The sequence below is a fragment of the Motacilla alba genome, chromosome 24, assembly GCF_015832195.1.
Source record: "Motacilla alba alba isolate MOTALB_02 chromosome 24, Motacilla_alba_V1.0_pri, whole genome shotgun sequence".
In the NCBI taxonomy this organism is placed as follows: domain Eukaryota; kingdom Metazoa; phylum Chordata; class Aves; order Passeriformes; family Motacillidae; genus Motacilla; species Motacilla alba.
Window position 1 is genome coordinate 6044635 of NC_052039.1, and position 22820 is coordinate 6067454.

The 22820-nt window shown below is 47.3% G+C and overlaps 1 protein-coding gene across 15 annotated transcripts in view; it reads left to right on the forward strand.

The window, feature by feature from the left end:
- Positions 1–4293: 4293 nt before the first annotated feature.
- NCAM1 (neural cell adhesion molecule 1) overlaps positions 4294–22820 on the forward strand; it is an 85695-nt gene continuing 67168 nt past the window's right edge. For all 15 annotated transcript variants that reach the window (XM_038161457.1, XM_038161450.1, XM_038161451.1 and 12 more), the window contains exon 1: positions 4294–4467. In XM_038161457.1, the coding sequence (XP_038017385.1) occupies positions 4413–4467 (55 nt within the window). In that variant the 5' untranslated portion in view covers positions 4294–4412. The remainder of the gene's footprint in view (positions 4468–22820) is intronic.

Sequence of the window (22820 nt, forward strand, 5' to 3'; positions counted from 1 at the left end):
ACAGCTGCTCTTTTAAAATAGCCAGGTATTAGTGATGCTGGTGTCCGTTATTTAGAGGCACTGGGTGATGGAGGTGCTTTAAATACCTTCAATATTTTGAATTAAAGCAGAAACCAGTGACACCATGGGGAGAGTGGAAGAGAACAGTCAATTAATCCTCAGGAACTCTTTACACCCCTTTTAATTTCTGTGATTCTGCTCAGCTGAGAATCCTTTTCTCCTCTGAACTGAAGCTCCAGAGTTGACTGGGAAGGTTAAAAACATTCAAATGAGGCATTTAGGGCACGCTGGCAGTGTGTAATGGTTTCATCCAAGGAAGGGTGAGTGTTCAATGTAACATTTTAGTTCAAAGATGGAAGATTTCCTGTATTCCCACGAGCGCCAGGTGACTTGCAGGAATGCCATCAGCCGGGTGACATGTGAGCTGTGAGTCAGACTGACAGAGCGTGGCCCCCAAGCGGAATATCCTTTCCCTGGCTATTTCCATGACTCACAGCTCCACATCCAAATCCCCCAGGAACCATCCCATGGGCAGGACCCATCCCTGGCTGTGGGCAGCAGAACTCCAGGAGGAATCCAGGAGCTGGCTCCAGGACGGGCACAAAGCAGAGGGTTTGAGTGCTCCGATGCTGAGTTTCTGGGCTGTAATTTCACCTCTCCAGTCCTGATGACTTCACCCTCATTCCTTGGTTTGTGACATCACCAGAGCACAGGAATATCTTTGTGAGCCACGTTGTCTAAACAAGGAAAGGGAGATGATGCTCTTACTTTTCTTCTATATTAAGACTTTTAAAAATAATCTATGGCAAAGAGAGGGATGTCTCTATCTCTGCTTTTATTGCCTGGCTGCGAAGAATATTGATTTGAGGTCATTTTGCATAGTGGTGTTATCCATCACCATAAACATCTGCCGAGCACAGAACAATCCCCCTGTGGCCAGGAGGAATTCTGAGGTGCATTCCCTAATTCTGCCCCTTTTCCAGAGCCTGCAAATAAGGGAGAACTCTGCTTTGTGGTTTAAAAATCTGGGTCTAGTATTTGCGAAATGCCTGTGTAGTTAAAATTCACTTTTATTATATTTGCATAGCAGAAGTGGAATTAATTTGACAGATTCCACTGCTGCTGCTTTTAAATGTGGCAGAAAACTTCAAATTTCCTGCTCCCTTTTATGCCAAGTACCCAGGGAAGTCAGGAACTGAGACTTGCACTTCAGTTATTGATGGATGGGATTTTTTCCCCCCTTTTCATTTTATACATTAACACAAAGAAATGCACAGGCATGGCCCATAAACCTCTGCTAATGGCCAAAAGAAAGGGAAATGTGTCAGGTAATGCACTTGGAGCACCTCATTCCACTTGGATATGCCCGGGACTCGTCTCCATTGGATTTTCATCATAAAACCCAGGATTTTGTCTTTAAATTACTTGGAGGCTTAAATTCAGGCTAGACACTTGGTGTCTTTGCCCTGTCAAGTATTTTGAAGAGAAAAGCCCCTGTTTCTGGAATTCTGCTCCAGGTGAAACGGTGCCTCCAGATTCTCCTTTATTCTGCCCCATCCCTGAGCTGGAGGGGGTTTGGGGTGATTTTTCCTCTGCTGATTTCCATGTGAGTTCTTCCCCTTATCCACCCTGGCAGTTGAAACTCCCACATCAGGGACTAAAATATTGTTTAATAGGAATAAAGATCTGCTGCTATCTCCGACACAAACAACCGCTCCCCCACAGCACACAACAATCCATGGTATTTGCTGCGTGCAATATTCTCCCTTCACAGATCCTTCTGTTCCAATTTTTGGGGATGTCAGCTCGCAGGGAAGAAGAGCTGCCTTAATTGATGGAACATTCTCTCCAAGGCTGTTGTTTACTCCTGCTTCGCAAGGATTTGACTCCTCTGTTGATTTTTGATGACTGGGATTTCATGGGAAGCCCTCGGTTTATAAAGTGGTGTCAATGCCAGCCTGTGTACTGGCTGCTCTAAAGGTCATTTTCACAAGGTGACAGGGACACCTCCCGCTGCCCCAGGGTGCTCCAGCCTGGCCTTGCACACAGGGATGGGGCAGGAATTCCTCCCCAAATTCCATTCACACATCCCCTGGCCGGGCCTGAAGCCATGGCCCCTGTCCTGTCACCGTCTGCCCGTGTAAATAAAAATAAAGACGCTGTGAAACCCTGCTTTGTTCTCTTCTAGGCTGCTCTTTTCAGGCCAAGCTCACAGAGATTTCATCCTAAAGTTGGAAATAATTGCTGCAAACTCAGCGCCCTTCACAATAAAAATTATACCGAATGTGTAGAAACCCTCATCTGTAAAGTTGGGTAATAATTGCTGCAAATTCAGTAATATAAAAATTTATCCAATGGGTAGAAATCAGCTAATTGCTTCCAGGGTAGAGAGGGATTTCTTCCTGAGGTGTTATCCCAAACACTCTGAGGGCAAGGTTGGCTTTCTGCTGCAAAAAATAATAGAAAAACATAGATAGGATATAAAAATAGATATAACACATATAAACATGAATATAATATAAACATATATAGTGTATAAAAACATATATAAATAGATATAGGTTTTATATATATAAATGATATATATAGTATATTTTATATATGTACACTATGTTATATATGCTATATATGATATAGTATATATATGCTATATTATATATAGTTTATATATATAAAGACATACAGCATATATTATATATATAACATAAATATTATATAAAAAGATATATAACATATATAAAACTTTTAAACATAGACACAATATAGAAACATATATAAATATCTATAGCATATATGAATATATATATTATGCATATACAATATACATATAATATACATATATTAATATATATACCATATTTAAATCTACATGTTATATATAAATATCTATAGCATATATGAATATAAATATTATGTATATGTAATATACATATAATATACATATAACATGGATATATTAATATATATATACCATATTTAAACCTCTATGTTATATATAAATACATATAGCATATATAAATACATGAACCTATCTAGCACGTACATGATGTGCACTATTTTTGTACCATACAAATATACCCCATGACACAATACGTCATGAATATGTGGCATGTCTGTATGTTAATTGCACTCTCTAATAATTAACATGGCGCTAGCATTAGCATAATTAGTGTCACATGATCAGTGATTCTCTTTGGAGGGTGGACAGTACACAATATTTCCATTTCCACAGCACACGGTACACAGCACCTGCACAGATGTGCACAGATGTGAAACACCTGAATTCTGCAGCACATAATACACATCAGACACAGGCATTTACCTGCTAAACACACGGTATATACACACCACAATGATGTATGATCCAATACCATCATACAAGGTGATAATAATTCATGGCATAGAGTGGAATTCTAGCTATTACAATATATAATAATATTTATTTGCATAAATACTAAACACCTATCTTCCATAGCATATGCACATATTTACATGCCTATTAAATACACATTACATACACGTTAAAATAATTGATATCCATACTATAATATATATTCTATTTGTACTATAATTTATATTCTAGGTATACGATATTTTATGTCATAATTTATATGATTATACTACGACGTGATATGATAATAATAATGATGCTACGATAATAATAATGTGATAATTAATAACGTAATAGAATATAATGTAATAGAATGTAATGTAATATTTTATAATGTTGATTCTATTCTATTCTATTCTATTAGGCTGTTATATTATATTTTATTATGTTATGTGATATGATATGATATTGTATTATATTATATGATAACATATTATATAGCATAATATAACATTATATTATGTCATATTATATTATATTATATTATATTTATTATATTATATTATATTATATTATATTATATTATATTATATTATATTATATTATATTATATATATTATTTATATTATATAGTATTGTATTATTTATATTATATTATATTATATTATATTATATTATATTATATTATATTATATTATATTATATTATATTATATTATTCAATAAATATATAATATTATAATAATAACTAGTAATGATGCTATGATAATGAACAACAACGTAATAACAATAATAATAACAATAATAATAACAACAATAACAATAACAACAATAACAACAATAACTCTTTGTTTGTTCCTTTCCCCCTTTCCCCCCAGACAAAGCTCTCCCCCCCGGCCCGCGGCGGGCACTACTTGCCGCGGCGGAGGGATCAGGGCGGCGCGCGGCGCAGGGATCGCGGCGCGCTGCGGCGCTGTCAGTCAGCGCGGCGGCGCCGGGAGCGCAGCGGAGCGGCCACGCCGCGCTCGGCTCCCCGCGCCCTCAGCCCCGGCCAGGGCTCGCCGGCCCGGCCCGCCGGTGCCATGCTGCTGCCGCTCGCCGTGCTGCCCTGCGCCTTCGTCCTGCTGCGAGCCGCAGGTACGGCGGGCCGGGGGCGCGCCGCGAACAATGGGCTGGGGCGGGCGGACCCCGGGCTGCGCGGGGCTCGGCGGCCGCGGGAGGAGGACGAGGAGGACGAGGAGGAGGTGGCCGGGCCGGGCCGGGCCGGGCCGGGCTCCGCCGGGGCCGGGGGTGGCTGCGCGGGGCGCGCAGACAATGGGCGCGCAGGGGATGCTGCGGGCGGTGGCGGGCGGGCTCGATGCGCACCGCCGGGATGCTCCCGCGGCCGCCGCCCTCCGCCCGCCGGCCAGGGAGGGAGCGAGGGATGCGATCGCCGTGGAGCGGCTGGAATAAGCAAAGGAGAAGGAGCAGAGGGAGAGGATAAAAAAAAAAAAAATGAAAGAAAAAGGAGGGGCGCGGGGCGCTGCCGTTGTGGAGCGGCCCCGGGCGCGAGCGGTGCTGCGGTGGCCCCGCCGTGGCCGCTCGGTAGCCGCCGGTCACCGCCCGGGTCGCCGCCGCCCGGCTCCGGGAGCGGCAGGTGGGCTGGCAGCGGCAGGATGGAGCGGCCACACCTGCGCCGGCCCCGCCCCAGCCAGCATCCCTGCTCCGAGCCGCATCCCTGTGCTTCCATCCTTGCTCCGAGCCACATCCCTGTGCTTCCATCCCTGTGCTTCCATCCTTGCTCCGAGCCGCATCCCTGTGCTTCCATCCCTGCTCCGAGCCACATCCCTGTGCTTCTATCCCTGTGCTTCCATCCTTGCTCCGAGCCGCATCCCTGTGCTTCTATCCCTGTGCTTCTGTCCCTGTGCTTCCATCCCTGCTCCGAGCCTCATCTCCGTGCTTCCATCCCTGTGCTCTCCATCCCTGTGCTCTCCATCCCCGTGCTGTCCATCCCTGTGCTTCCATCCCCGCTCCAAGCTGCATCCCTGTGCTATCCGTCCGTCCGTCTGTCCCTCCTCCCCGCGCTGTCCGTGCCGGCGCTCCCCGGGGAGCGCTCCCGAGCCGCGCTGGGCTCCGCGGGTGTTTGCTGCCTGTCCCGTCCTGTCCTGTGCTGCTCAGCCCTCGTTCCCCGTCCCTCGGGAGCATCCCGGCTGTGCCATCGCCCCCTCGCAGCTGTCACCGCGCCCGGCGGGCAGCCCCCGCGGGCTCCGGGATCTTCCCGGAGCCGTGTCCGCGTCCCCGCGCTCGCTGGAGCTGTCGGCGTGTCCTTGCCGCGCTCCATCCTTGCCCGCCGCCCCTCCCCACGCTGAGGATTTGGGTCTCCTGCAGCAATTCCCGCTGCCGGGGCTCTCTCTGCGCTCGTGGCGACAGTGGCTGTCGCGGCGGAGCGGTGCCACCAGCGTCCCCAGCACCGAGCCACCTGTTTAACAGCAGCGCAGCGCCCACCCCGAGCCGTGCCCGGCTCTCCCGCTGCCGGCTGGCCTCTGTTTAATTCAAATAAAGGCGAGAGCGCTGCGAGAGGCTCCGTGCGGGGCGGGGGGGTCGCGCTCCCGTTGCCGCGGCTCCTCCCGTGGCGGCTCCGCATCCTGCCCGGCCACACCCTCCCCTGCCCGTGTGCCAGCCTGCTCATCCTCCCTGCCAGCCTGCTCATCCTCCCTGCCGCCTTCCCAGCGCCCTGCTCGCCTGGGGGAGGGCGCAAGAAACCGCCTTGCTTCGGGGTTTTTTTTGGATTTTTTTTTTTTTTCCAGGGGAAATAAATGGGAGTAAGCAAAAGAAAAAATTATCTGCATCTCATCTGTTGCCCCACTCAAATACGTGTTTATCCAATAATAATAATTATGAATATGGAGGCTGCCTAGGGAGCCGCACAGCTGGATCTGTTAAATCAGCATAAAATGGAGAGCACAAAAACCAAATAAAATATTAAAAAGCTAGAACAAAGCAGCAGCAGTGTTTATGGTGAAAGCAGCACCAAGCACATCCAGCTCTGCTCTCCACCCTAAAGGATGCTCTGGTCTTGTTCCTTCTTTTTTTCCCCAGCTGAGCTCACCACTCTGTGATGGGGGAGAAGGAATTTTGCTTTGAAAGCTGGGGAGATGTCAGTGCAAGAGGGTGTTTTATTTATTTTTATTTATGATTGTGCTGCTAAAAAAACCTTAAGCTTGAATGTAAGAGGAGGCAAGAGGGAGATACTCATCAGTGAGGAATCCCTGAGGAGACTGTTGTGTGAGCACAGTTGTGGGGTAGGCTCACAAGCAGAACGTGTCCTTTATGTCTTTTAGAATAACCCCACATTTCGCGTGTACCCCCGTGGCCTGTGATAGGGATGATTTCTTTTATTTGGTCTGCTGTAAAATGAAAACATCCTCTGATAATGCAGAAGCTGATTTACAGACGGAGCAGATGGCTCCTCTCCTTTCATGTACATCCTGAGAACCGTGCTTTCCTGAAGAATAGAGAGGATTTTGTATCAACTCTATCCCCTCCACACACGAACTTGAAAATTCCCGACTTGACTCTTGGGCTGGGTGTTTTTTATGGGTCTTTAGCGTGTGGGTTTTGTCAGAGGTTTTTTTAAGGACATTTCAAAGGAGTAACTTCACAACTACCCGGTTTTTAAGTGTTAAACATTGTGGCTGCTCTCCAGGCTGAAAGTGCCTTCACTTTTCCTGGCTGGGCTCCAGAAATGTATTTTAAGGATAACTGCTCTGCTGTCGGGCACGGCTGCTGCTTCCTCCTGGGTGCAGAATGCCATCGGGGGATTTTTGATGGTTTTCCTGTTTGTTTGGGGTGGGAGGGCGATGCCATGGATTTCCTCCAGGGCTGCCAGGGAAGCAGAACCAATTGCTGGGGGAGGAGGAGGAGGAGGAGGAGGAGGGGATCCTGCATCTGCTGCCATCAGTCTGCGAGAGCAGAGGGATAGCTCGGGGAGGAGACAAAGCCCAGTTTATTTCCTCGTTTAAAAGGCCATGCTGCGGTTCTCCTCATTATTTTACACACCTGGGGATATTAAAAAAGGCACATTTCTGGGGTTTTTTTTCTGGGGGTTTCTGGGGTGGTTTTGGAAGCGTCAGTTTTGTGCTGTGTTCATATTGAGATGGGCATCCTGAACTTGCCCAGAGCCTCTGTAGGCAGCCTGGGAGGAGCTGTTCCCCCTGCAGTCGTGTCGTGGCTTTTGTGCAGGGAATTCTGAGAAAGCTTCGAGGATCTGATGCTGCCAGGGCAGTGTTTTCCAGGTGCTCTGTAAAGAGGGTGTTGATTTCTTTGTTTATTTCCCAATCCTGTCCTTTCCCACGGATGCGAACCAAGCCACGCGAGTCACTTGTAAATACGGAGCTTTGAAAACGACGAGGAAACTGAATTGTGTTTTCCTTGCTGTCCATCGGCTGGGAGAATGGCAATAACTGGGCTGAGGGTGTGTCTGGCTGGGAACTACGGCTCCCAGCAGCTCCTCTCTCCTGCACGGTTCCTTTGCGCATGTTTTTTAGGAATTAATGTGTTGCTTTTCATCCCCCACCCCCCCAAAAAAAATAAAAAAATAAAAGAGCCACCAGGCAAATAGACTTCGAGCCATCCAAATCACAGGAGCAAATGTGAAGGTCAGCTCTGGGCTGGCTGTGGCTCCTTTTGTTTAGGAAAACACATTAGCATGGAGCAAAGGGCTGGCTGTGCACAGCGATGGAAATGAGCAGGGCTTGGCAGCGGGGCCGCTCTGGGCTCCTGGTGGGGAAATGCAGCTGCTCATTAGCGATGATGCCTTTTGAAGTGACCGAGAGCCAAATGGCAGCTCCTGCCCCTGCCCCTGCCCCTGCCCCTGCCCCTGCTCCTGCCCCTGCCCCTGCCCCTGCCCCTGCCCCTGCCCCTGCCCCTGCTCCTGCTCCTGCTCCTGCCCCTGCCCCTGCTCTGCTCCTGCCCCTGCCCCTGCCCCTGCCCCTGCCCCTGTTCCTGCTCCTGCCCCTGCTCTGCTCCTGCCCCTGCTCCTGCCCCTGCTCTGCTCCTGCCCCTGCTCTGCTCCTGCCCCTGCTCTGCCCCTGCCCCTGCCCCTGCCCCTGCCCCTGCCCCTGCCCCTGCTCCTGCCCCTGCCCCTGCCCCTGCCCCTGCCCCTGCCCCTGCTCTGCCCCTGCCCCTGCTCCTGCCCCTGCTCCTGCCCCTGCCCCTGCCCCTGCCCCTGCTCCTGCTCCTGCCCCTGCCCCTGTTCCTGCCCCTGCCCCTGCTCCTGCCTTTGGGATTGGCTCCAGCAGCCGCTGCAGGCAGCTTTTCCTGGGGGGTTTGGGTTTGTAGCGCGCGTGGAACGGAGAAAAACAGATCAAAACCGAGGGTAAAATTCCGATTAAAATAAATGTATGGCTTTAAATCCAGTGCTTTGCGCTGTATTGGTGGCAAAGCAGATAATCCCTCTCCATAGAGTCGGTGGTGCAGATTCCAGACCTTCCCAGGATAAATGCCACGCACGGGATGGAGTCCCATCCCTGGAAGTGCCCAGAAAATCCGTGACCGTGGCACTTGGGGCGGGGTTTGGTGCTGAACACGGTGCTGCTGCAGGGTTGACAGTGACACTTGATGATCCTAAAGGTCCTTTCCAACCTCTGGTTGCACGAGAAGCAGTTTCAGGAGGAGTTTCCTCATGGGAAGGGTTAAACATGGGCAGGGCTGCCCTGGGAGCTTTGGATTCCCCATCCCTGAGGTGTCCAAGGAATTGCTGGGCAAGCTGGGGACTGCTCACAGCTTGGCCTCGATGGCCTTGGGGACTTTTCCAGCCTCAGTGGCTCTGATTCCGTGGCAAACCTCGTGCCACAACACCTTGGGCTGTCAGGGGCGGTGCTGACCTATTTCAAATACCCAAGGCCACCTGAAAACTTCCTCTGAGCATTTTTTGGACCCTGTTACAGCTTTGGCTTCTGAGGTTGCTTTTGACCCGAGAGTTTGTGTACCGGAGGTGCTTCAGCTAAATTCTGGCTGGGACAAATGTGGGACATCGGCAGCCTCGGTCCCGAGAGCTCCAGATCTGCAGGCAGCTGCCGGAAAAGCTGATTTTTGGGGAACAGCACACAATGGGAGGTTTATCCTGCAAAGCAAGTGCAAATTGCTTTAAGATTCCTCTGAAGAAGCAGCAGCAGCAGCTGTGGGGTAGAGTCACATCGAGCTGTGCCTAAGAGCAGGGGGAGTTCTCTGAATTCTGAAACGTGAATAATAATTGGGATGGAGAGCTGGTGTTTGCAGCAGGAATCGCAGAGGAGAAGTCAGTGTTGGGTTGGAACAGGATAAAATTTGAGATGCGTGTGCCTGGAGAGTAATGTCTGCACTTGCCTCTGCAGAAACAGAGCTGGGGCTGGGAATGGAGGGGATTGCAGGAATCTCTGTTTGCTCTGGAATTGCTCAGTGTGGGTTCAGTGCTCCTGCCCAGGGATGGAGGGAGCAAAGGTGCCAGGTGAATTCAGGCTGGAAACCAGGTCAGAGAGGGATGGAGACACCAAAGGTCTGTCAGAGCCCGAGTGTCCCAGGTGAATTCAGGCTGGAAACCAGGTCAGAGAGGGGACAGAGCCCAGGGGGTGGCAGGCCCTGGTCCCACAGCCATTCCTGCTGCTCTGCAGCCCCACATCCCACCCCTGCTGCAGGGAAATGCAGCTGGGGCTGCAGGCAGTGATGGGAGCTGGGGCAGGGCTGATCCATCCTCTGCTTTCATGCAGATCTTGTGGCAGGACACATGCTGGGGGTGTTGGGAGAATGGCAGTTGGCTGGTTCACTACAACCTGGGAAGAACAATGTGGAAAACATTGGGAAATCCATTCTTGAAATGGGGAGCAGATTTGATTTATTTTGAGTTAAAACAAATGTCCATCACTTCACCAGGGCATCACTGGCCAGGACAAAATCCATTTAAAGAAACTCTTGAGTGCTTGAATTGTTGCAGAATTGTCAATCTCATCGTGTCTTGAACAGAAATACTTGTTTTCTTTCTAGCTGAGTTTTTAAGACTGTTGCAGCCATTGGGTAAATCAGGGCAGGTACTTTCCACAGTTGGGTGTTAAAATCAGGTTCATTCTCTGCAAATCCACCTGCTCCTCACTGCTGAGGCCGCATTTGGAGTGTGGGGTCCAATCCTGGGCTCCCCCGTGCCAGAACAACCAGTGGATTTACCAGAGGGGCTGGAGGAGCACCGTGGTGTGAGAAGAAGGCTCCAGGGCATGTGGATGTGCAGAAATCCCTGCTGGGAAGGACTGAAGCCAGCCAGGAGCTCCCAGGGATGCCCAGCAACAGAACAGACTGGAATACAGCAAATCCTCTCTGCACGGATGAAAACACACCCAAATCCCAATTTTTGTTTATTTGTTTGTTTTGCTGGATGAATCCTGGGACAGGTTGAATGGAGAGATTGTGGATTCTCCACCCAAGGACCTTCAGAACACACCTGGCCAGACCCCTGGTGACCTCCTGCCTTCCCCTCCTGGACTGGATAACCTCAAGATGTCCCTTCCAACCCCAATGATTCTGCGATTTTCCTACCTCTGCTCTCATAAAAATAGTTCTAATAGAAGCTTATTTGAATATTTAATTCACTTTTCCTTCCTTTGTTTATATTCATGACATTTATCACCCTTGAATCTTTAGGACAAACAAGAATGTTAATTGTTTGTTGCTGGTTTATGTTAATTATAATTTACACATTGATTAATCGACATTAAAGGGGGTGTGTAAATCTGTTACAGAAATGGGGAATTGTGTGAAATGAAGGGTTAGAGGAAGAAACGAGCCAGGTAACATTCAGGGCACATTTTGGGCAGAGTTTGGTCAGAATCAGTGAAATTCGAGGTCCTTTCCAGAGGAGAGCCCAGGCTGAGCTGTGGAGCTGAGCAGGTGATAAATGATGGAATAAAGTGGTGAAGATTTTAGACAATGGAAACAGAAAATTGTTGCCTCCAAATTTGAATGGGCTTTCCCAGATGTTTAACATCTCTTGTCCCAAAAGCGACTGTATAAAAATACTTCAGATGTTACCACAACTGCCATATATTCCTGCAGAATTTAGTTAATTGTCCCTGAAATCAAACTGTAGGGTTGTAAATGTCCTCGTTTTATGGGGAAAAAAAACCCTAAAATTTATTTATAAAGTGCAGATCTTTTTACAGTGAAGACTGATGTGCATTAGGCATTCAAAAATTGAAATCCCATTTTTTTTCCCAGTGCTTTCCTACTTGGGATGTTCACAGCTGGGTTTTACCTTGCTACAGAGGAGGAGCAGCCACTTGGGAGGTGTTGGCACAGTGTTGGCAAACTGGGCTCTGATGGGTGGCATTATTGCACAATTGGAAATAGGAGCAGCCAGTTTGGAGGTGTTGGCACAGTGTTGGCAAATTGGGCTCTAATGGGTGGCATTATTGCACAGTTTCAAATAGGAGCAGCCACTTTGGAGGTGTTGGCACAATCTTGGGCAAATTGGGCTCTAACGTGTGGCATTATTGTAAAATTTGAAATAGGAGCAGCCAGTTTGGAGGTGTTGGCACAGTGTTGGGCAAACTGGGCTCTAATGGGTGGTGTTACTGTAAAATTTGAAATAGCAGCAGCCAGTTTGGTGGTGTTGGCACAATCTTGGGCAGATTGGGCTCTAACGTGTGGCATTATTGAACAATTTGGAATAGCAGCAGCCAGTTTGGTGGTGTTGGCACAATCTTGGGCAAATTGGGCTCTAACGTGTGGCATTATTGTAAAATTTGAAATAGCAGCAGCCAGTTTGGTGGTGTTGGCACAGTGTGGGCAAACAGGGCTCGAATCTGTGGCGTTCTTGCACAATTGGGAATAAACACGGGCAGGGATTGAGGGCAGCTCGGGGCTGGGGATGCTCGCTGCTGGTTCCTCAGAGCCCAGCCTGTCCTTGCATATTAATCACCCTCTCAAAGGAGCTCTGATCTGCATTGTGCAGGCTCTGGGATTGTGCTGCTCAAAAGGGTTTTTATTCCATTCAAGTGGCGGGGCTGAGAGCAGCAGAAGCCGGGCAGTGTTGGGGAAGGACAGCCCCGCTCTGCCCCGTGTGCCTCGCAGCTCTGCCCTGCCAAAGGGTCACAGAAAACTCAAATATCCACCCCCAGCTCTCCCTGGCTCCTCGGGCTGCTGGGGTGTGAAATAAAATACTGGCCAGCTCTTCCCTGGGTTTTGCCTTTTGGGATCTCAGCCGGCCAAGCTCGAGGTCTTGATCCCGTTGGGAAACTTGGAGGGGGGAAAAGCTGGGAAAATCCCAGATTGGTGAGTTTGGGAATGACAGGATTTCTCCCAGGTAAAGGGTGGAGAAATTCAGATTGTGTGAGTTTGGGAATGACAGGATTTCTCCCAGGTAAAGGGTGGAGAAATTCAGATTGTGTGAGTTTGGGAATGACAGGATTTCTCCCAGGTAAAGGGTGGAGAAATTCAGATTGTGTGAGTTTGGGAATGATAGGGTTTCTCCCAGGTAAAGGGTGGAGAAATTCAGATTGTGTGAGTTTGGGAATGACAGGATTTCTCCCAGGTAAAGGGTGGGGAAATTCAGATTGTGTGAGTTTGGAACAGCAGGGTTTCTCCCAGGTAAAGGGTGGGGAAATTCAGATTGTGTGAGTTTGGAATAGCAGGATTTCTCCCCAGTAAAGGGTGGGGAAAATGTCAGATTTTTGAGTTTGGGAATGACAGGGTTTCTCCCAGTAAAGGGTGGGGAAATTCAGATTGTGTGAGTTTGGGAATGACAGGATTTCTCCCAGGTAAAGGGTATGGAAATCCCAGATTTGTGAGTTTGGGAGTACCAGGGACTAACACAGCGTTCCTCTGGTGATGAGGTTTTATGTACCTGCAGCTCTGCTCTGGGGCAGTGTGAGGTGAGGTGTTAATGAGCCGTGTCTGTGGGAAAAAATCCAGAAAAGGGAGATTTTGGATCCTTTTCTTTGTGCAACTCTCAAACCACCACAGATATTGAACCGTGGACTCCAGTGAGCAGTGGGGACGTGTCAGTGGGCGATGGTTGGTGCTCTGAAGGAGAAAATGAAATGGATACAGATGTGCATACAAGTGTTCTAGTACAGGAATTTTGTACAATGGGTAGAGAGCTGGGCTGCAGACTGTGGCTGTGAATTACCAGCAGCTCACGTTGTGAGGACAGGTGAACACTGCTCCTGCTCGTGCTGAGGAAAACCTTTTGTTGGAAGGAAAAATCTGCATTTCAGAGAAGCGGTGAACGTATCCCTGCGCTCCCCCACGCAAAGCTGTCACCCCGGGTTTGTGTTTGATCAATATTATTGAGCTGTTTGCTGAGTCCTTGGTGTCTCTCTGCTTCTGCTTCTCCTCCTTTTATCAACTCTCGGGCGCGTTTTCTTGCACTCGGTTGTTTTGCTCTGCGAAAGGCTGGCAGGGAGTTGCCTGTCAGTGGGAATTTCAGGAGGGAAGTTCTGGAGAGCAGCACTTTCCAGGCAGGTCCCCGAGGAGCTGAGGAAGCCTTGAGGGATGCTGTTCAGCCTGGCTGGGGTTGGTGGTGACGTGGGGAGGCCTTTGTGGAAATGAAGCGCAGCTTTGGGAGCGTTTGTTGTCGTTCTCTGTGTTCAAAATGGCATTTTCTGGGTATTTTTGTAGGGAACGTGAGGGATTTCTGTGTAATTTGGTAATGCTGTTAAAGCAGTGAGGTGGGGAGAGCATTTTCCTGCTCAGTGTTCATGTTGCTGCATTTGAGTGGGAATTACTGGGTTTATGTGAGGGTGTTTGGGGTAGCAGTGGGTGCATTCTCATGGTGTCACTGCAGTCAGAAGGAAACCCCCAAAGCACCCATGCCAGCAATTCCCATTTATTTCCCTCGTTATCCCATAGAAATCCATTGCAGTACTTGCAGGTGAAGGGTGGCAGGAAATACTGAGCACAAGCAGTGCTGGTATTTCCCTTTAGGGAGAGCTGCCTTCATGTGGTTTATGTGTAATTCATTTATATCACTGGGTTTTATATCATTCATATATATCATTGCTTTTTATATCATTCATATATATCATTGCTTTTTATATCATTCATATATATCACTGGTTTATATAGCATTCATTTATATCATTGCTTTTTATAGCATTCATTTATATTATTTGTTTTTTATATCATTCATATATATCACTGGTTTATATATCATTCATCTATATCTTAGGTTTTTACATCATTCATATATATAATTGTTTTTTATATAATTCATTTATATAATTTGTTTCTATATCATTCATCTATATAATTTGTTTTTATATCATTCATTTATATGATTCGTTTCTATATAATTCATATAGAATTGGTGAATATATAATTCACCAATTATATATAATATATAATTCACCAATTATATATATGAATGATGTAAAAAACAGTGATATATAATTAATATATATCACTGTTTTTATATAATTCATATATATAATTGGTTTTTATATCATTCATTTATATAATTTATTTCTATATAATTCATATATATATCACTGTTTTTTATATCATTCATATATATAATTGGTTTTTATATCATTCATTTATATCATTTGTTTCTATATCATTTGTTTTTACATCATTCATTTATATCATTTGTTTTTTATATCATTCATATATATCATTTGTTTCTATAGCATTCATTTATATCATTTGTTTCTATATCATTTGTTTTTACATCATTCATTTATATCATTTGTTTTTTATATCATTCATATATATCATTTGTTTCTATAGCATTCATTTATATCATTTGTTTCTATATCATTCATATATATCATTGTTCTTTATATCATTCATACATATCATTGGTTTTTGTGTCGTTCAGATTAATTGTGTGCACGCTGTGGCACTGCTCTGATAAAGCACCTGGAGCCCACCTGGGCGTGCTCTGAAATCCTCAAAATAACCAAAATAAAACTTCTTTTCAACTTCTTCTCGTGCCTCAGAGACCCCACGCAGCCCAGGGACCAACATGCCCAGTCATTACTGGCTAACTGCAACTGGGGGATTTCATTTTGCATTGTCCCTGTGTTAGCAGGGAGAGGAAGACACTTGGAGCACTTTAGCAAAATACAACCAGCAGCTGCTTGGCCAAGGAGCTGACTCAGCTCTTGAGAGCCTGCAGGAGTGAAAGGAGCAGAGCTGGAGCGTGCTGCAGTTGTGTTTGCAGCAGATAATCCCCTGGGCAGCGTGCTCCAGGGCTGGAGCACACACAGAATTACTGCACACCCCCTAAATCCTCCTGCACTTTAATCTCCCCGTGATCTCTGGGAAGGCTGGCAGCCTTTACTCTGTTTATTCCATTTATTCCCTTTATTCCCTGCTTTGTTTATTCCGTTTATTCTGTTTATTCCATTTATTTCATTTATTCCCTGCTCCGTTTATTCTGTTTATTCCATTTATTCCATTTATTTCATTTACTCCCTGCTCTGTTTATTCCATTTATTCCCTTTATTCCCTGCTCCCTCCTGGCTGAAGTTTGTTGGGAATGAAGGGGAGAAGCTGGAATACATGAAGGGAATAAAATTTAAATTTATTTATTATAGACAATCTAGAACAACTTTTTTCTTTGCTGTAAGAAGAGCTGCAGCATCAGAGATTCATTTCACATTGATTCACTTCTGGCTCTTTTTGGGCTCTTTTTTAAAGCACACACTTTCTAGAGCAGCTTTTCCCTTCTTTTATTGAATATTCAAGGTACAGGGGTGCCCCTGGAGCAGTCCCTGGAGTGTGTCTGCTTGGGCTCCTTTTTTTAAAACAATCATTTTCTAGAGCAGCTTTTCCCTTCTTTTATTGAATATTCAAGGTGCAGAGGTGCCCCTGGAGCAGTCCCTGGAGTGTGGTGGCTTGGGCTCCTTTTTTTAAAACAATCATTTTCTGGAGCAGCTTTTCCCTTATTTTATTGAATATTCAAGGTGCAGGGGTGCCCTTGGAGCAGTCCCTGGAGTGTGGTGGCTTGGGCTCCTTTTTTTGGGCTCTTTTTTGGGGCTCTTTTTTAAGGCACACATTTTCTGGAGCAGCTTTTCCCTTATTTTATTGAATATCCAAGGTGCAGAGGTGCCCCTGGAGCAGTCCCTGGAGCGTGTTTGCCTTGGGGTTTTTTTGTGCTCTGGGCAAACACACTTCAGGTGGTTCTGCTTTTATCAGTGGCAGGGGTTGGCGTTTGCTGATCAAACAGTTGGAGAAATGAATGCTTTATGCACAGGCTTGTGGGGTTGCATTATTTTAATGTGAAAATAATACCTTGTGGGAGATGGGGGAGCTCGAAAGGCTGGCCTTTGGGACAATCTCTGTTAGTGCTAACTAATACCAATAAATTAAGCTTTTTTTGCTTCTTACTAGGTGTGCTTCAGTCTCTGTTTTAGTTACATTTCACCTGTTAATCCCCCCAAAAAAGGCTGAATGTGCCGGAATGTGCAGATGAAATCCCAAGTTTTGCAATCCCCATTATTTTGGTCAAAAGAAGCCATTTTTACATGAAGAATTCTTGCTTCATAAGAGTGGATCTGGATTTAAATGCAACCACAAAGCCATTGTGGACCATTTTTACTGTATTCAGCCCTGAATTTCAGGACCATTTTTATTGTGTTCAGCCCTGAATTTCAGGACCATTTTTGTCATGTTCAGCCCTGAATTTCAGGACCATTTTTCTCATGTTCAGCCCTGAATTTCAGGACCATTTTTACTGTATTCAGCCCTGAATTTCAGGACCATTTTTATTGTATTCAGCCCTGAATTTCAGGACCATTTTTCTCATGTTCAGCCCTGAATTTCAGGACCATTTTTATTGTATTCAGCACTGAATTTCAGGACCATTTTTGTCGTGCTCAGCCCTGAATTTCAGGCTCTGGTTTGTAGCTGCAGGCACTCTGGCAGGTCTGGAGGGTGACCAGTGCCCTATCCCAAGGCTTCTGTGCATTCCCAGGAGCTGCTTTTTATCAGCCTAAATTGGTCCATCCAAAGCAGCCCGGAGATAAAAATAGAAACCCCACACTCCTGGTTTGGGCCCTGCATTATTGATGTGTTCCTGCAGTGTCCTCTGTGTCCAGGAGATTTATGGGGTGTGATTTATTATTTAGTGGCACATGCAGAAGTACCTCCAAGCATTAAGGAAACAAAAGATAAAGGTATTTTCTTATCAGGTGAAGGGTTCTCTTATCTCCTTTTCCTTGAAGATTGCAGCAGTAGTGGGACCAGAGGAATTCAGCTGGAGTGGTGAGTGAAAGCAATGCTGCTGATTCCCTTGGAATTTAGCACTTTAAATGGATTAGAACTAAAAATATCCCTGCCTGGCATTGCGTCAGAGCCTTCCAGAGTATCTGCATTTCCATGTTTGATGGCACTTTCCAAAGATTCCCACGTTGGAGCTAAGTGGGAGCCAGGATTCTTCCCTGGAGCAGCGGGGTTGGGGATGATTGTAAAATTCCTGGGGGATTTGAAATCCTGCTCAAGTGGGAGCCCACAGAAGCAGCGCTTGGGAAGGAAAAGGTGATTTTTGTTGCAGATGAAAAGGTGATTTTTGTTGCAGACAAAAAGGTGGTTTTTGTTCCAGACAGGTGTGTGATTCTCTCCTTGGACATGAGGGAGCCTTGACAGGAGCTGGTTTGTAGCTTTGGGGTGGGATCTCGCTGCATCTGGTCCCACTCTTGTTGGTCGATTCTATTGCCAGTTAATTCACTCGTTGCTCATAGTTTGGGGTTTTTGTTAATGATGGGGTGTGAAAGCTGCATTAGGGCTTAAAATCCCAACCCCCAGAAATGGTATTGCACCACTGGGAAGGGAAATAATCACATTCTGTGCTTACCTAAAACCTGGAGTTTGACTGCCACAAGGGAGGGGGTTTTGACTGAGCTTGTGGCCTGTGCTCCCGCTCTGTTTGGAGAAACTGGACTTTCCCCGAGCAGTGAAATGTTCTCAGTGCCCTGGTGGAGGGGCTGAACCAGAGGAACACAGGGTCCCACGGTGCCACTTGGGGTGCTCTTAATGAAATGTGGTGGTAGCACCGTGTTAACCATCCTCATGCATTATCAGTTCCAAACCGCTGAAAATCCCTAAAAATCAGTGCAGGATTTTTTCCCTTACACCGAACATTTCTGTTGATTTTTGGCCCGTATTTTGTGTGACTGCAGAGCTGTTGGCTGCGCATTCAGGAGCTCCAAAGGTGAGGTTCTGCTGATGCTGGGGGTGTGCTTTGGGCCCCAGGTGTTGGTCCTGCAGCTCTGTGGGAGGTGAGGGGAACTGAGCAGGGTTGAACTCCTCAGTCTGATGGATCAGCTGCCTGCACTGCAGGCTCTTTGAGAGGCTGTAAATTCCAGACAGGTAAGATTTGGAAGCTGTGGTCCAGGTTAACATTTTGGACTCCACTAGATGGCACTGATTTATTGTGCTGTTGATAAAAAAACCATCAAATGCAGTGGGGGACTTTTATTTTTTGAGCAGGAGCCATAAAGGAGGTGATGAGGATGCTCAGTGTTTCTCTGTTTGTCTGCTGGGTGCATTGATAGTTTCCTTCATGACCTCCTGCTTCTGAAGGGGAGTTTTGGATGGGGTGGGCCAATCATGAGCACCTCTTTTAAATATTTAGCACTGAGAAGACATTTCTAAATAAAAACCTGGTTTTTCTTATCCTCTGTGTGTGGAAGGAAGAAGCTGGGCCAGTGTTGGTGCAGCCAGCTGGGTTTGCCATAACTGTGCCTCAAAACATCACAGAGTCCAGGATAAATAGAAACTCTTCTCTTTCTGATAAGAAAAGTGTGTTCCTGGTGGGTTACGGTGCCAGTTCTGGTTGACACCAAAGTGATTTCAGCGTGGTGGTGCAGGAGGGCACTGGGTGGGAGCAAATAATGAATTATTCCAGCTCGAGGGGCAGAAATGGCCACGAGAGTTCTTTTGGTAGATTTGGTGCCCAGATTCTCCCCAGGACCTTCTGTGTGCTGCTGCCCCGGGTGGAAGGGCAGAGAGTAACCCCAGGAATTTAACTCCATCTCTGCCGTCTTCTCCCTGCATCCCCTGTGCCCCCGCGTGCTGCCCTCGGGGCATCCCACGTTTCACGCGGAGCAGGAGATGTTCCGCTCAGCATTTAGGATGCCCCGTGAGGATAAACCTGGAGTTAGGCTTGGTTCCACCTGGTTTCCCTCCTGTAATCTCCTTTCCCTGGCAGCTGAGGGGGAGCTGAGCGGTGCTGCAGCTTGGCCTCGCTTGACTCCAGCTCTGGTGGGTGTTGGAATCTGGTGCCTCACGAGAGGAGTTGTTCTGCAGGGAGAGTGCAGCTCTCCCTGCCTCCCTCCCCAAAGTGAAGCCTGCCTGTTTCCTTGCCTTCCTTCCGAGGGATTTGCAATGAAATGGTTTTCCAAGGAGATCGGTTTTCCTCGGTTTTCCATTGGAAAGGTCCGTTCTGTGCCTGGCCTGGGCTTGGAGGGACGAAGCCTTTCAGGAGCCTCAGATAAATACAGCAGTGACTCCTCAGAATTCAGCATTTTGTGGATGCTGCCGCTCCCTCCAGCTGCAGTTTTTGGGGCCGTGTGTGGGGTTTTGGCAGCCCTGGGTGTTTCCCTGGGGAATTGGTGTTTTCCCTCCCCAGAGGCTGCAGGGAGGCGTTGGCAGGGGCTCAGCAGCCAGGGCGCTGCAGCGCTGCAGGGAGGGATGAAATCCAGTTTGGGGCAGCTCTTGTGGTTCCAGTGCCACAGGACTGGGGCTGATGTGCCGATGTTCCCTGTGTGCTTCGGGGCTTCTTGGTGCTTTTCCCTTCTCTCAGGCTGGAGGTTCAGTTGTTATTTGGCCTCCAGTTCAAAGTCAGTGATGTTTCTCAGGCCCAGCTCCCTGCACTCTGTGGGACTCCTTCCTGTGACATTGGCAGGGTTGGGTTTTTCTAAATCATTTTTTTTTCCTCTTGCCACCATGAATTTTTACACAACTTTATGAATTTTATCCTTGGTGGGGAAGTATTAGGTGGTGTGTCCTGGCTTTGAATTAATTCCTAATGCCCTTTCCTAACTCTGTGATTTATATCAATTCTATTTCATTCTGGGCTTTATATATTATTAATTCCTAACTCCATTATTTCCTGACTTTTTCCCATTGCCATTTTTATATTTTTCACAACATTTGTCTCTTGTTTGCTGCGTCCTGAAGCTTTGATGTTCCCGGATAAATGGATTTTTAATAAATTGATCATGTGCAGTGCTTGGGAGCAGCCTGGCTGTCCCCAGGGGCGGGTGGGGACCGGGTGCCTGCTGTCCCTTGGATCTCACAGGTCTGGTTGTAAATTGGCCCAAAAAGGGGGGATTTAGGGGAGCAGGGGCTGTTGGGTTTGTGCTGCTGGTGGGAGAATCGGGCAGGGCTGGCTGGGGACTCCAGGCTCCGTTTGCTGTTCTGTTTTCCAGCACAGAAGGTGGAATAGTAATTTATTATCTGACATTCTTGGCAAACAGATGGAAACCACTCTGCCTGTGAATTTGCAAGGGAAAGAATTCTGGGAGCAGGCTTTGCATATGTCCTTCCCCCCTTGGTTTTTGTGCATACTTAGGAAAACAACAATGAAGTCATTCCGTGTTGTTGGAAGGAAACTTGTGTGGTGTTCCCACTCCTGCTGTCGAGATGGATAACAGAGACATCCACTCTGAGCGTGGCAAACGGATGGAAGAAATGGGAATAAAAAATAGCAGAGAAGTGCAGTGAGCTCTTCGAGTTCTGCTCGGTTCCCATCCCACATTTGCATTTTTAGTGTAGAATAAAGCTCCCTGTGTGATGGTGAAGAAAGAGGAGATGCTCGGGCTAAAACCATCTAATTAAACAGTGAGCAGGTGAATAAACGGCTCAGACCGGTGAGCAGTGAGCGTGCCCTCTGCTGCAGTGACATGTTTGTGTTGTAGTTCGCCTTTGTTTGTGGTTTTCTTCAAGAGGGCAATTCATTAACTTGTTTCTTTGTTTCGCTGGGGGGTTTTGCCTTTAGTGAGTTTCACACCAGGGAGTTCTCACCCTGCAAAGATGACAAGGGGGCTCTGGGTGTGGGAGGGCAGACAAGAGCACTTGGGAATGAGGATTTTGCAGCTTTGGGCAATGAATTGCCTCTGGGTGTGTGCCCCGTGCTCTCCCGGCTGGGATCGGGCACTGCAGAGGTTCCTAAAGCGCTCGGGTTGGTTTGTGGCTGGGGCTGGAGCTTTTCCCTGCAAAATGCAAATGCAAAGCCTGGAGGAGGCAGTGGAAGGAATCAGCCAGATGGGTGCTTAACCTAAATCCCCTGAATTCCCTGGGGACACCTGGCCCAGGCTGCTCTCCTGGGTCAGAGCCGCTGTGTGAGGCGTGTGAGTGCTTTGTTCAATAGCAGGGCACGTTAAATGTCCCTGAGAGCTCCTGGAGGAGGAAATCCTGCTCACAGTGTCAGGGAGCCATAGCCGAGATGGCACCAAAATCTACTGGTTGCTGGGCAATCCCAGCAGAAACCTGGGAGATTTGCACTTCCAGCTTCGGTCACAGCTCCAGGGATTGCTTGGCTTTCCCTTCTAACTGAAAACACAGCCGTGGCAGGAACGTTGAGTGGAGCTAAGTGGGAATCTCCCATCCACACATTACCAGTGCATCCCCATTTTTCACCTCCACCACTTGGATCTATCCATCTCATTTACAGTGAGACACAGATTGACATGAACACGCAGACATTTTCACCATCTCAGTGTTCATTTCAGTCTCGGCAGCTCTGCCTTTCTGCTCCCCATCAGAGCAGGATCTTCGAATTCCATCCCTGAATTCCTCCCTGTGCTGCCTGGAAGAGGCAGAAAAGGGAGATGCAGTGATTCCCCATGAAAACCAGCAGCTCCTGCCTGACCCAGGGCATCAGAAAATCCCCTTTTAAATCCTGGTGCCAACTCACCAGAGCCAGGCAGGACCCCCGTTCCTTGTTCTGGTGCCCATTAGGAGCAGCTGCAGGCTGGACTTTGATGTCCTGGAGGACAATGGGGTCCCTGTTCCAGCTCCAGAGTGCCTCTCCTTGCTGTGCTCTTTGTCTGGGGGCTGTGGCAGTGGGGAGGACGTGAGGGGCGACACGAGATGGGGATCTCAGGCAGGAAATTGCTCCCAAATGCCATCACTGGCACGGCGGGGTTTTAGCAGGGATGCACTTGGGAGGCAGCAGAATTTTAATGCTGGCAAATAAATGAGGATGAAGGGGAAAATTGTCCTCGTTGAAGAGGGGAAAATCCAGCTTAATTCAGAGCAAAGTGTAATTAAGGGGGGAAGAACTTCTGGCGTAGATGGAGAGAGCTGAGAGATCGCAGGAGGAGCTCTTGTGCACAGATGAAATTTATCTGTTTCTGCCTGGTTTCTCTGGAGAATGTGCCCACCTTTTCCTGGGGTATTTTATGCAGTGGACAGCCAGAAATTTTGGGTAATCCCCTCCAGATTTGTGCAGTGAAGGTGTTTCAGTGCAGGAAATGTGAATTTCTGCAGACTGAGTTGCTTTAAAAAGAGCAGAGGTGGTGGATCCTTGTGGTTGT